At 40.9% G+C, this 13,131-nt stretch overlaps 1 protein-coding gene across 1 annotated transcript; it reads right to left on the bottom strand.

Annotated features, from left to right (window-relative positions):
- Window positions 1-2,355: 2,355 nt before the first annotated feature.
- Window positions 2,356-8,469, bottom strand: LOC139448589 (uncharacterized). The gene is made up of 3 exons (XM_071230158.1): window positions 8,160-8,469; window positions 3,899-4,030; window positions 2,356-2,854 (listed from the first exon to the last, which is right to left on the bottom strand). Exons 1-3 carry the CDS (start codon window positions 8,467-8,469, stop codon window positions 2,586-2,588), a joined length of 711 nt encoding a protein of 236 aa, XP_071086259.1. The 3' UTR covers window positions 2,356-2,585.
- Window positions 8,470-13,131: the final 4,662 nt, after the last annotated feature.

The following is a 13,131-nucleotide window of genomic DNA, read 5'->3' as shown; positions in this document are numbered from 1 at the left end:
AAATAAGATAATGCAGTTATCCATTACTACATGCATAAAATTAGAATACTCGAAAATCAGATGTTGTCATTAAACCAGAATACTTGTTCGCTCAAAGACAATTAACCTCTGTCAACATCTGTTAAAAAACATCAATATCCTTCTCACAAGATTCTCAATTGACAAAATAGGTAATAGAGAAAGATACAGTTCAGGTTAAAGGTGTGACTTTGTTTTACAATAATAGCTAAGACTACTAAATATTGCACATGCTACATAACTATTTCCACAAATACTTGAATGTAAACATTATCTTTTGCAATCCTAATGTAAATGTCTTACCGGAGATACCCATTCATGTTTACCATCATAATTTTTAAATATGAGGTACAATGTATGTACTTTTTCAATGGCATCATAACATTTTCTTCACCTTTAAAGTAACAAAGGTGCACGTTCACAGGACAAATGTTACAAGCTGTTGCAAATGATGTATACAAATTTTGTTTGAACAATTTATACACAGATTGAATTTTGAAGCTTTAATAGCAACATGTTTACACACTACTGACCACGTGCATTTTGAGGAAAACATAACAACCAAACACGAATGGTACGTAGACCGAAGCACTTCCATAAATCCATCTAACCTGTTTTGCAATTACATGTATACCACCATTTACACACGCAGTTATGCATATGTTTGTTTTAATAATATTAACCTCCAATTTCAAACAGAACCGGAAACTGTGGCATCACGTTGCAAGGATGTTAAGACAACATCACAATGTTAATAGAAACGTTGGGACAACATTATACAGGTTAGTTGGTTGACACTGACGTTCATCGAGACCAATACGGCCCCATGCGGTCACAGGAGCCGACTACGGGGGATTGAGTGCACGTGGTTATGATTTGGCGCAAGATACATTCACAGTTTCAAGAATACCTGGTATTTTCACTACCGGAATTCATAAACACATGCTCATGATGCAGTCGGAATCCTGCAATGGACTCTGCTTGGGAGTAAATATAACGCAAGTCTTCCCAGAGCAATACATGCCTAAAAACTTCACACTTGTGCCCACGATCATATTATTTGTGTTCATACCGAGGCAGATAATTACAACAACACTACAGTGACCATTATGACTTTGTCAGATATATTATGACGACCCGCTGAAACGTCTTATGTCAGCTATTTAACGTAATATGTACGTGTGAATACAACTGTTCTTAAAAGTTAACTTAAATTTGCGAAACATAATCAGAAATCTTTCAACATTATAGTAAACTATGTCCTTAGTTCCACAACAAGCCGGTGGCATTCAACTCATTTGCTATGAATAGTGAGTGAGTGAGTTAATATTTAAAGTCACAGCGGCATTGTTTCAGCCATATCGTGACTTGAGCAAGTTATGCTGCTATGAATAGAGGGTGAGAGAGAGAGAAACTGCAACGTTACATTTAATTATATTGTCCAGTTGTGTATTACAATAATTACGACCGTTTGGTGACTCCACTGTCCTAAGTTTATCGCAAGAGTAGACGGAGGTCGGATAGTCATGATCGGTTACCTTGCTGATTGCACTTCGTCGTATTCTAATGCCTATAGCGTTGGGTTATTGGCTGACGTGTTGCTGATTTTAAAATAGTGCCATGGCACTGTTGCTCACCTGGATACGTGGTCAGAAGTCTTAAATGACAACAAAGCCAGACACTTGACACAAGCTGCTGTCAGCTGTTACAATATCTCCTAAATAAGTACTAAGCTATGATTGGAACAAATCAAAATAGCCTCATCAAACTCAAAGTTCAACTCCGCGTTTTTCAGGCAGGGAGAAAAGCGTGGCAAACACTAAAAATATAGGAAACACGGAACATATTGTAATGGCACACACACACACACACACACACACACACACAGAGATTATATATATAAAATGTTATTTAAGGTAGCACGATTTGGAGAGGAATGGGTTTTAGCAGTCAACTGGTCCTGTTGTGACTTCTGGGGAGATTATGTTCACAAAGGAAGAATGTATTTTGAGATGGTCAAAAGGGAACTGTCAAAATTTAAGACATTGTGACGAACGTAACATGTACACATATGTGACCCACCAGGACAAAAGGATCCTTATGTGTGCAAGGACACAATTGTGTTATGACGTCATAAAGACGTTTGACGTCAACTTACTTCAGTGAAGATCGAAACGTGTGATGTCATGTATCTATTTAATAAGAATGAATTGAAACGTGTGAATTGTAATTTTGTTCCGAAGATGCTGTAGTTTAAAGATATAATGAAACGTCAGAGTGTTATTTTACACCAACAAGCTCCCTCATTTCATGGTTCCTCACATACAACTAACGTGGATTTTACATTGGAAAATCATAATGTCAATCACTGGATGGTCTGATCCAGACTCGATTATTTACAGAACGCCGTCATATAGCTGGAATATTGTTGTGAGCGGCGTTAAACAACAAACAAACAAACAACATTTGAAAATGTGGATTAACGTTGAAGAAAGTGGCCGTGTCATTCATTAAGGCTGGGTAAACATAATTTAAAAAGAGAAACGTTTTAAGAAAATGGAACGATATTATAGTTCACATTCTCTAACAAAATGAGTGACTGTTGTCTCATTCTCTAATACTGTGTAGAACGACGCATGAACAGTAAGGAGAGTTGCGTCCGTCAAGTCGCATCTGTCATTTGAGGGAATCCAGTCTGCTGACCGGCAGACAAATGCGCTTTTGGTGCAGCTGTCCATGCACTGTTGTTTTGATAGGCTGGTGTGAGAAACCCTGTTGTGGCCCTTGATGTAGATACCGTGTACTTCAGTGTAGTGAGAGCCGTACGTTGTGCAGGCTGTAATGAGATGTTAGATCTTTTTTCTGGACAATATATTACGTCAACGCTAGAGAATAATTTGCCTTAAAATGCCGAAGCAGATTCCATAACTTCTTTGTAACGACGCTATAGAGAAACTTGTTGTTCCTTCTCCCTCAGGACACTCTGTAGTCGAATGCTATGTACTATTATATTTCTGTTATGGTTAAAACAGTGTGGGATGGTTTAATTAGGGTGGGATTAACGTATAATGTGCAACAATGTAGCATGCATCTACCAAGTCAGCGAGACTGAGGCGACTAACGGGATCGGGTTGTCAGAATCGGTGATTTGGCTGATGCATGTCATTGTATCACGATTGCATAGATCAATGCGCATGATGTCAATACCTTGATGATCCTATCCAGATTTGCTTATTTTACAGTCCGTCTAGTGGTAGAGTGTCCGGTCGGTTTTGTTTGGGATCGGTTTGGTTTGTCGTAAAACGCCTCACTCAGCAATATTCAAGCTATATGACGGAGGTCTGTTAAATAATCGTGTCTGGACCAGACAATCCAGTGATTAATATCATGAGGATCGATCCATGCAATTGGGTCTAACCACCCGATCCCATTAGTCGCCTCTTACGACAAGCGACTGGTCGGAGAGCTGAAGGTCGGTGGTTCGATCCCCGGCTGCGCCATACCAAAAGACATTGAAAACAGTGCTTTTTGTTACCCTGCCTGGCGCTAGGTTTTAAGGGGCCAAACAAGGACTAGTCGGCTCGGAGTCAGTGTACTGTCTGAGTGGGGTATTCATGTAAAACGGCGGCATAATATCTCAATGGGCTTGCACTTTTAAATCTGCATTAGTCTGGACAAGTACAAATAGCCACACACACACGTGGATGCACGTCGCTATATAAGTGTAATAATTCTAAACGCAAAGTGAACAATACGGCGATAAAACAGCAAACTCATTTGACACTTTTGATGTCGGATGTTAGGGCAGATATTCCTAGTTTTTTTATGAATAAAAAAGATATACCGGTGTTTAATGTACAGAGTAGGACGATACACTTACTTGTATTGCAGGACGCCGACTGTGGTGAGAAGGACAGCCCTGGGTCACACATGCACTCGGAGTTGACACAGACAGAGCGTGGCACGGAACACTCTGTGTTGTTCTGACATGAAGACCCAATGAAGCCTAACGCTGAAAGAGAAGACATGTATCCTTGAGTTTACATCTGAGGCTTTGTGGCGATGCACTGACCATGTTTCATTCACCAAAACTTCAGAAATATGATGCAGTCCATTTGAAAAATATACTTGGCAGTACATGTATACCATATTTGACGATGATATTGGACCTCCACGACCATGCTATACATGAACACACACCAAACCGTTTGAGTTAAGATAATAAACGTCAAGCTACACTCAAAAGTAATGTAAATTCCCATTGACCCTAGCATGGTTATTTTACTGTCCATCTTTGACAGGTTTTTATTTAGTGTAAATCTATGTATTATTAATGTACTTCTCCTCACGATATGGCCGAAATACTGCCGATGTGACGTTAAATCTTAACTCACTCACTAACTCACTCAAAATCTTAACTCACTAAACAAAACAAAACAAACATAATATCATACGCCAACGCCAGAGGATTGGCAGTCTCGATTATCCGCCGAAACAGATTCCTTTGGAATTAAATGGCAAAATATACTGCGAAAATTATATGGAGGGATCACTGAAAATCAGGGGTTACCCAGGCGTTCGCGAAAAGGTTAAGAAACACTTTTTATGGTGTGTGAATCAATTAGAGTGAGTGAGTAAGCTCGCATCAGCATTGCTTCAGCCATATAGCGTCGAGACCAAGTGAATGTATTCATAATTTAGTAATTTTAAAAAGTAATATTTAAAAACAAATTCATGAAACATATTTTAGCGTACCATATTTCAAAACAATTTAAGAAATATTTTTGAACATAACAATATCATGTATACAGTATAAAAACACGGGCAACAGTCAAGCAATATATGCTTGACGGTGAAGCCTGAATCACAAGGGATACACTTAGGAGGTTCGTCCTCATCTGTCTTAAGCAGTTAAAATGTTTTTACATTAAGGGTTGCGGGTTAATCCTTGTTACAACTTTTAATGTATATTTTTTTACATCAAGGGTTGAAGTGACAGATATTACTTTTTTACATTAAGGGTTATTACTAATATTTTATATTTATCGGACATTCGTGATTTAATTGATCGTTACTTTGTCTAGATGTGCAAATGACTACTTATTTTTAGAGTCCCCTTCTACAACAACCACCTGGTTGCTTCAACAGGTTGTATAACAGGGTTTATGACCCTTAACCCTTTTAAACTATTTCTATCAAACTTACTGAAATGTACAAAGTTTATCTTACGATACTCTACAAGGTAACCTCATTCCCGTTACTATCTTAATACCATAGCGACGGAAAGGAGGACTCTGGTTGATTGAAATGTAGTTATTGTCCGATTTAGTTCAATGTGTATATGTGTTAAGGAAACCCTACCACAGTGCCCACATGAACCTTTAACTGGTTCGGCGGATGGGACTTTTCGGTGGAGTCATTTTAGGCATAACATAATGGACATTTGGAAGCAGTATTACGAATATGATAGTTAAGGATACACCAGAACCATATGATATTAAAAACGCCTGGAATTCTAATGCAATGTTTTGATAAAAAAAGAAGTACCGTGTCAAGTCAAAAATAGCTATGAAAAGTTATTTGGTATTACAATAGAAAGCATATATTTTTCAGACATGAGTGAGTGAGTGAGTATGGTTTTACGCCGCTTTTAGCAATATTCCAGCAATATTACGGCGGGGTCACCAGAAATGGGCTTCACACATTGTACTCATGTCGGGAATCGAACCCGGGTCTTCGGCGTTTCAGACATGAAGTCTATACCTTATTCTATGGAGTTTAGCATATCCTGCTGAAAGACCATTATAGATAGAAAACAGCGAAAAAGAACATTAGGCATACGACCTGAAGAGTATTTCAAGTCAGTTTGGGACCGACCATTCGATATTCTCGGGGAGCTGGGATTTAGTCGAAAAAAATAAATTGTCCTAGACAATTCTTTCAAAATAATAATAATTATGCTTCAGACTGTAGGCATCATAGTTTTATTAAATAGATATCTGGTCTTAAAGCGGTAGTTGAAAATATTTCTAGTCTCCATACAAAATACCAGCCCCCCTCCCCGGAATATCACATGGTCGGTCCTTAAGACAGTGCTGCACACAGTCACTTTTGAAAGAAGAGTTCGCAGAATTCAAGGTGAGAATAAAATATTTTTGGGACTACCACATAATAATTACGCCGCCTTTTTATAATCAGTCCGCCTTTTTATTTCTTATGATAACTTGTATATTCTAATTATTTGGTACATAGGTTCATTTTAGGATCTGTTGTTGAAAATGAATATAAGTATAGGTTTTATTTTTGTAAACTTTAAAACAATTTAAAAGTTAATAGACAGTAAATTGGTTCACTAGAATCGTCCAACTACAGATAATTAAAAAGTACCATTATAGAAAAAAGCACGTTGCGTACAGCTGACGTCATGAAAATTGTGTAAATCTTATTGCTGTTCGTAGCCTTCTACGTTCACTGATACAACAAGATACTACTAATGTACCATCTTCCCGAAGCAAGGAAGTAAGCTGACTTCAAATGTCCAGTTTCCACCCTTAACGAACTGGGCTGGAATATCGGGGATTGATCGTAGCACAACCAGTGGTAATTACTAGTGCATCACGACACTTGAGCACCTTGATTAAAAATATGAAGACAGTTGGAAAATATCTGTCGACGCCAAGTTGATGGTACACATGTTCTGTAAATCCAGCAATCAAAATAATTCGGCACGGCTGTTGACATGTTATGATTGAACCGTATGTATATTTCGCTTTTCACTTTTAAAGCTCGTAGCATGAATTGCACGTGCTGAAATTGGATATAAATTGGCTACTATCACAGCTTGGAAAAGCACACCAAAAAAATGTCCAGATTGACTTCGGTGCAGATAGAGGGCAATTAGTATGACACAACTGGGTGCCCATATTTCTAGAACGATTGGATGTCCGACAAGGTGAATTCGTTGTCGTCCTCACGTTCCGGAGAACAGACACGACCTGAACAAGAACTGAGAGAAGAATGACAGCGAATACCAAATCACGTCATCCGACGTTTGATGTCATCCGACCGCCTTCGTGGTCTAGTTATAGAGCCCAGAGGGCGAAAAGTCCGGGCTTCGATCCCTGGCCGCGGTATCTCAGTGGGCTAGCACTGTAAATCGGCATCAGTCCGGACTAGTATAAGCAGCCACACACACACACGTGCATGCACATCGCTATATAAGAGCAAGAATCTTGGACGAGACTTTAAACCCAATTTCACCACCTCACCCCTCTTCCCAAGGCAAGGGAGTTAAGTGACTGTAAAAGTCCTGTTTCCACCCTTGCCGAACAAGGCTGGTATTTTAGAGTAACATTAACGAGCCTATGCATAGTCCAATCAAAGTAGCGCAACAAAATCGAAATCCGGTTCGTAAACTGTCGTGCAGTTTTCGGCCAATTGCAGGATTTGCAAAGCATGTGCACAGCCAACTCATTGTCAACATGTATTTTCCAATTTTTTCATGTTTTTAATCTAGGTGCTCATGTGATTTGATGCACTTCGCGATGTAAGACCCATTTTATCACAATATGTGTCTTGATTATCGATCGGGGGCATGGGTGGCCCATTCTTCTAAGGCGCCGCGATTCGCTGTGCAGAGTTGCGTCCCTTGGGCACGCGAGAAACCTATGATTGTGGGTTCGAATCCCAGAAATCCCGGTTCTCCCTATTCATGTTTCCCAGCACCATACCCGTGCTCGTTGGTTTCACCAAGTAGGTACATGTATGTGACCTGCATCACCTCGGGCTTACCACACTCATTAAGCATGACACGCCGTGATAATAACTGGAATACTGTACAAAGAGGCCTGAAACCCAACTAACTCAATCAATTCCGTATCGACAATACCTTTTCCTGGACCCGTGAAGATTCCGGAAAAGGCGACTATGCTTGTCCTAAAAGGCGACTAACGAGATCGGGTGGTCAGGCTTGCTGACTTGGTTCATACATGTCATCGATCCCAATTGCGTGGATCGATGCTCATGATGGCAGTCACTGGATTGTCTGGTCCAGACTCGATTATTTTAAAGACGCCGTCATATAGCTGGAATATTGCTGAGTGCAGCGTTAAACAACAAACAAAAAAACAAACAAACAATACCTTTTTCCTTCTCATACAGCATATACCCCGGGGCTGGGTCACTTGTGGATTTTCCGTTGAAGGTGACGGCGTACCCTCTACAGACTGATTCTTCTCTGTTCACTTGAAAACTAACACAGGTTTTCTCGCGGAAACAGAAGTTGCCACATTCAATTGGCTTCGTTGAATTCTTCTCCCACAACAACCTTCTGAAGAAGAGTTGATTATCAACCGTCGATGCGTGAGTGAAATACGTAGGGTGACAAACTTGCGTTGAATCTACCAAATATATAAACCATAGAGTCAGGACACAAATGTAAGCAGTGCCCATACTTGTCACGTCACATACAGTTTCGAGATCAAATCCTACTGATGACAGCTGTAGGGTATGAAGCTTTCTACCCTGGTCGGTATTGTGTTGCCAGACTGTACAGAAAAGATAAACAGAGTCAGTGGTGCAGAATCTTTAGAAATGGTGTGAATGGATACGAAACGGAAAATTTTCTTCTTTTCTCTTTCAACCATCAAGTAGGTTTTGTTGGAGTGCATACGTTATTAATCTGTTTACTACAGCATCAGAGTGCGCATGTGTAACTTTGTTATGCATTTCATGGCGTTGCGTTTTGTCTTTGAAGCAGCAAATGTTGTCATTGGTGTTTTGAATTATTCAACCGCCATCGATAAATACAAACAGCAATACTTCGAGTAAACCTCTCTGAAAACAAAGTAATTGTTGGACTGGACCTGAAACGCCTACGGTTTCTTCTTTCCACGATCAATACATCGTCAAGAGCGGAAAAATATGCAAAGGCACGCACAGTGAAACAGAAAGGTTTGTTTGTTTGTTGTTTAACGCTGCACTCATCAATACTTCAGCCATATGACGGCGGTCTGTAGTTGGTTTGTTGTTTAACGCCGCACTCAGCAATATTTCACCTATATGACGGCGGTCTGTAAATAATCGAGTCTGGACCAGACAATCCAGGGATTAATATCATGAGCATCGATCCACCCAATTGGGATCGATGACATGCATCAACCAAGTCAGCGAGTCTGACCACCCGATCCCGTTAGTCGCCTTTTACGACAAGCAAAGTTGCCTTTGACGGCAAGCTTGGGTTGCTGAAGACATATTCTAACCTGGATCTTCACGGGACGAAACGGTAGGGTACCTATGACATATACAGACAGGCTGTTGTATTCAGACACCAGACCCAAACACAGAATCAAATGGTTCTGGAGTTATAAGAGGTATAACTCCGACGTCCAATATGGCTGTCATTGAAAAAAGCTATGCTCGGATATTCCTAGGTCATTTTTGTTCGAAATGTGAGGGGCGGTAAAGAAGCCTGGTGGTTAAAGCGTTCGCTCGTCACGCCAAAGACCTGGGTTCGATTCCCGAAATGGGTACAATGTGTGAAGCCCATTTCTGTTGTCCCCCGCCGTGATATTGCTGGAATATTGCTAAAAGCGGCGTAAAACCATACTCACACACTCAAAACGTGTCTGTTTCGTTTTTAATGTGATTTGACCATGCACTCAAACTCTCTCGAATTGCCTGATGGTTTGTTTGTTTGTTATTTAACGCCGCACTCAGCAAGATTCCAGCTATATGAGGACAGTCTGTAAGCAATCAAGTCTTGACAAGACAATCCAGTGATTGATATCATGAGCATTGATCCACGCGATGACATACATCAACCAAGTCAGCGAGCCTGACAACTCGATCCCGTTAGTCGCCTATTACGACCAGCATAGTCGCCTTTTACAGCAAGCCTGGGTTGCTAAAGACCTGCTCTACGCCGGATCTTCACGGGTCAAATTGCCAAATTGAGGAAACTGAATATTGGCATGAATGTTTCGTATTTTAATAACATCATTTTTCGAAACAAACTCATCCAAAGTCTGACCATTACAATCAGGATCAGGGTGTCCCATGGCCACAAGCCACATCTTGTCTGTCACATTATTCAGCATTAAAATTAACAGTCTCTCCAAGGTATTGAATGACACAATTGATGGGTCACTATTTGTAGATGACTTCAACATAAGCTGTTGTGGCAAAAGCATGCATACAATAGAAAGGCAGTTCGTAAACTGTCGTGCAGTTTTCGGCCAATTGCAGGATTTGCAAAGCATGTGCACAGCCAACTCATTGTCAACATGTATTTTCCAATTTTTTCATGTTTTTAATCTAGGTGCTCATGTGATTTGATGCACTTCGCGATGTAAGACCCATTTTATCACAATATGTGTCTTGATTATCGATCGGGGGCATGGGTGGCCCATTCTTCTAAGGCGCCGCGATTCGCTGTGCAGAGTTGCGTCCCTTGGGCACGCGAGAAACCTATGATTGTGGGTTCGAATCCCAGAAATCCCGGTTCTCCCTATTCATGTTTCCCAGCACCATACCCGTGCTCGTTGGTTTCACCAAGTAGGTACATGTATGTGACCTGCATCACCTCGGGCTTACCACACTCATTAAGCATGACACGCCGTGATAATAACTGGAATACTGTACAAAGAGGCCTGAAACCCAACTAACTCAATCAATTCCGTATCGACAATACCTTTTCCTGGACCCGTGAAGATTCCGGAAAAGGCGACTATGCTTGTCCTAAAAGGCGACTAACGAGATCGGGTGGTCAGGCTTTGCTGACTTGGTTCATACATGTCATCGATCCCAATTGCGTGGATCGATGCTCATGATGGCAGTCACTGGATTGTCTGGTCCAGACTCGATTATTTTAAAGACGCCGTCATATAGCTGGAATATTGCTGAGTGCAGCGTTAAACAACAAACAAAAAAACAAACAAACAATACCTTTTTCCTTCTCATACAGCATATACCCCGGGGCTGGGTCACTTGTGGATTTTCCGTTGAAGGTGACGGCGTACCCTCTACAGACTGATTCTTCTCTGTTCACTTGAAAACTAACACAGGTTTTCTCGCGGAAACAGAAGTTGCCACATTCAATTGGCTTCGTTGAATTCTTCTCCCACAACAACCTTCTGAAGAAGAGTTGATTATCAACCGTCGATGCGTGAGTGAAATACGTAGGGTGACAAACTTGCGTTGAATCTACCAAATATATAAACCATAGAGTCAGGACACAAATGTAAGCAGTGCCCATACTTGTCACGTCACATACAGTTTCGAGATCAAATCCTACTGATGACAGCTGTAGGGTATGAAGCTTTCTACCCTGGTCGGTATTGTGTTGCCAGACTGTACAGAAAAGATAAACAGAGTCAGTGGTGCAGAATCTTTAGAAATGGTGTGAATGGATACGAAACGGAAAATTTTCTTCTTTTCTCTTTCAACCATCAAGTAGGTTTTGTTGGAGTGCATACGTTATTAATCTGTTTACTACAGCATCAGAGTGCGCATGTGTAACTTTGTTATGCATTTCATGGCGTTGCGTTTTGTCTTTGAAGCAGCAAATGTTGTCATTGGTGTTTTGAATTATTCAACCGCCATCGATAAATACAAACAGCAATACTTCGAGTAAACCTCTCTGAAAACAAAGTAATTGTTGGACTGGACCTGAAACGCCTACGGTTTCTTCTTTCCACGATCAATACATCGTCAAGAGCGGAAAAATATGCAAAGGCACGCACAGTGAAACAGAAAGGTTTGTTTGTTTGTTGTTTAACGCTGCACTCATCAATACTTCAGCCATATGACGGCGGTCTGTAGTTGGTTTGTTGTTTAACGCCGCACTCAGCAATATTTCACCTATATGACGGCGGTCTGTAAATAATCGAGTCTGGACCAGACAATCCAGGGATTAATATCATGAGCATCGATCCACCCAATTGGGATCGATGACATGCATCAACCAAGTCAGCGAGTCTGACCACCCGATCCCGTTAGTCGCCTTTTACGACAAGCAAAGTTGCCTTTGACGGCAAGCTTGGGTTGCTGAAGACATATTCTAACCTGGATCTTCACGGGACGAAACGGTAGGGTACCTATGACATATACAGACAGGCTGTTGTATTCAGACACCAGACCCAAACACAGAATCAAATGGTTCTGGAGTTATAAGAGGTATAACTCCGACGTCCAATATGGCTGTCATTGAAAAAAGCTATGCTCGGATATTCCTAGGTCATTTTTGTTCGAAATGTGAGGGGCGGTAAGGAAGCCTGGTGGTTAAAGCGTTCGCTCGTCACGCCAAAGACCTGGGTTCGATTCCCGAAATGGGTACAATGTGTGAAGCCCATTTCTGTTGTCCCCCGCCGTGATATTGCTGGAATATTGCTAAAAGCGGCGTAAAACCATACTCACACACTCAAAACGTGTCTGTTTCGTTTTTAATGTGATTTGACCATGCACTCAAACTCTCTCGAATTGCCTGATGGTTTGTTTGTTTGTTATTTAACGCCGCACTCAGCAAGATTCCAGCTATATGAGGACAGTCTGTAAGCAATCAAGTCTTGACAAGACAATCCAGTGATTGATATCATGAGCATTGATCCACGCGATGACATACATCAACCAAGTCAGCGAGCCTGACAACTCGATCCCGTTAGTCGCCTATTACGACCAGCATAGTCGCCTTTTACAGCAAGCCTGGGTTGCTAAAGACCTGCTCTACGCCGGATCTTCACGGGTCAAATTGCCAAATTGAGGAAACTGAATATTGGCATGAATGTTTCGTATTTTAATAACATCATTTTTCGAAACAAACTCATCCAAAGTCTGACCATTACAATCAGGATCAGGGTGTCCCATGGCCACAAGCCACATCTTGTCTGTCACATTATTCAGCATTAAAATTAACAGTCTCTCCAAGGTATTGAATGACACAATTGATGGGTCACTATTTGTAGATGACTTCAACATAAGCTGTTGTGGCAAAAGCATGCATACAATAGAAAGGCAACTGCACCTTTGCCTAAATAAAATCCAAAAGTGGTCGCTTGAGAATGGTTTTAGATTTTCCAAAGGAAAGACAAATTGTTTCCATTTTTGTAGAAATTATAG

The sequence above is a fragment of the Haliotis cracherodii genome, unplaced genomic scaffold (genome assembly GCF_022045235.1).
Source record: "Haliotis cracherodii isolate W230 unplaced genomic scaffold, xgHalCrac1.p SCAF_7, whole genome shotgun sequence".
In the NCBI taxonomy this organism is placed as follows: Eukaryota; Metazoa; Mollusca; class Gastropoda; order Lepetellida; family Haliotidae; genus Haliotis; species Haliotis cracherodii.
This window is presented reverse-complemented; position numbering and strand designations above follow the sequence as displayed.

Excerpts from the sequence above, each read along its gene's own strand:
- LOC139448589 (XM_071230158.1), bottom strand. The coding sequence starts at position 8,469 with ATGGGCACTGCTTACATTTGTGTCCTGACTCTATGGTTTATATATTTG. Across the intron at positions 4,031-8,159 it reads GCTGTATGAGAAGGAAAAAG|CGTTAGGCTTCATTGGGTCT; the intron begins GTATTGTTTGTT and ends CTTCTCTTTCAG. Across the intron at positions 2,855-3,898 it reads GTCGGCGTCCTGCAATACAA|CCTGCACAACGTACGGCTCT; the intron begins GTAAGTGTATCG and ends ATCTCATTACAG.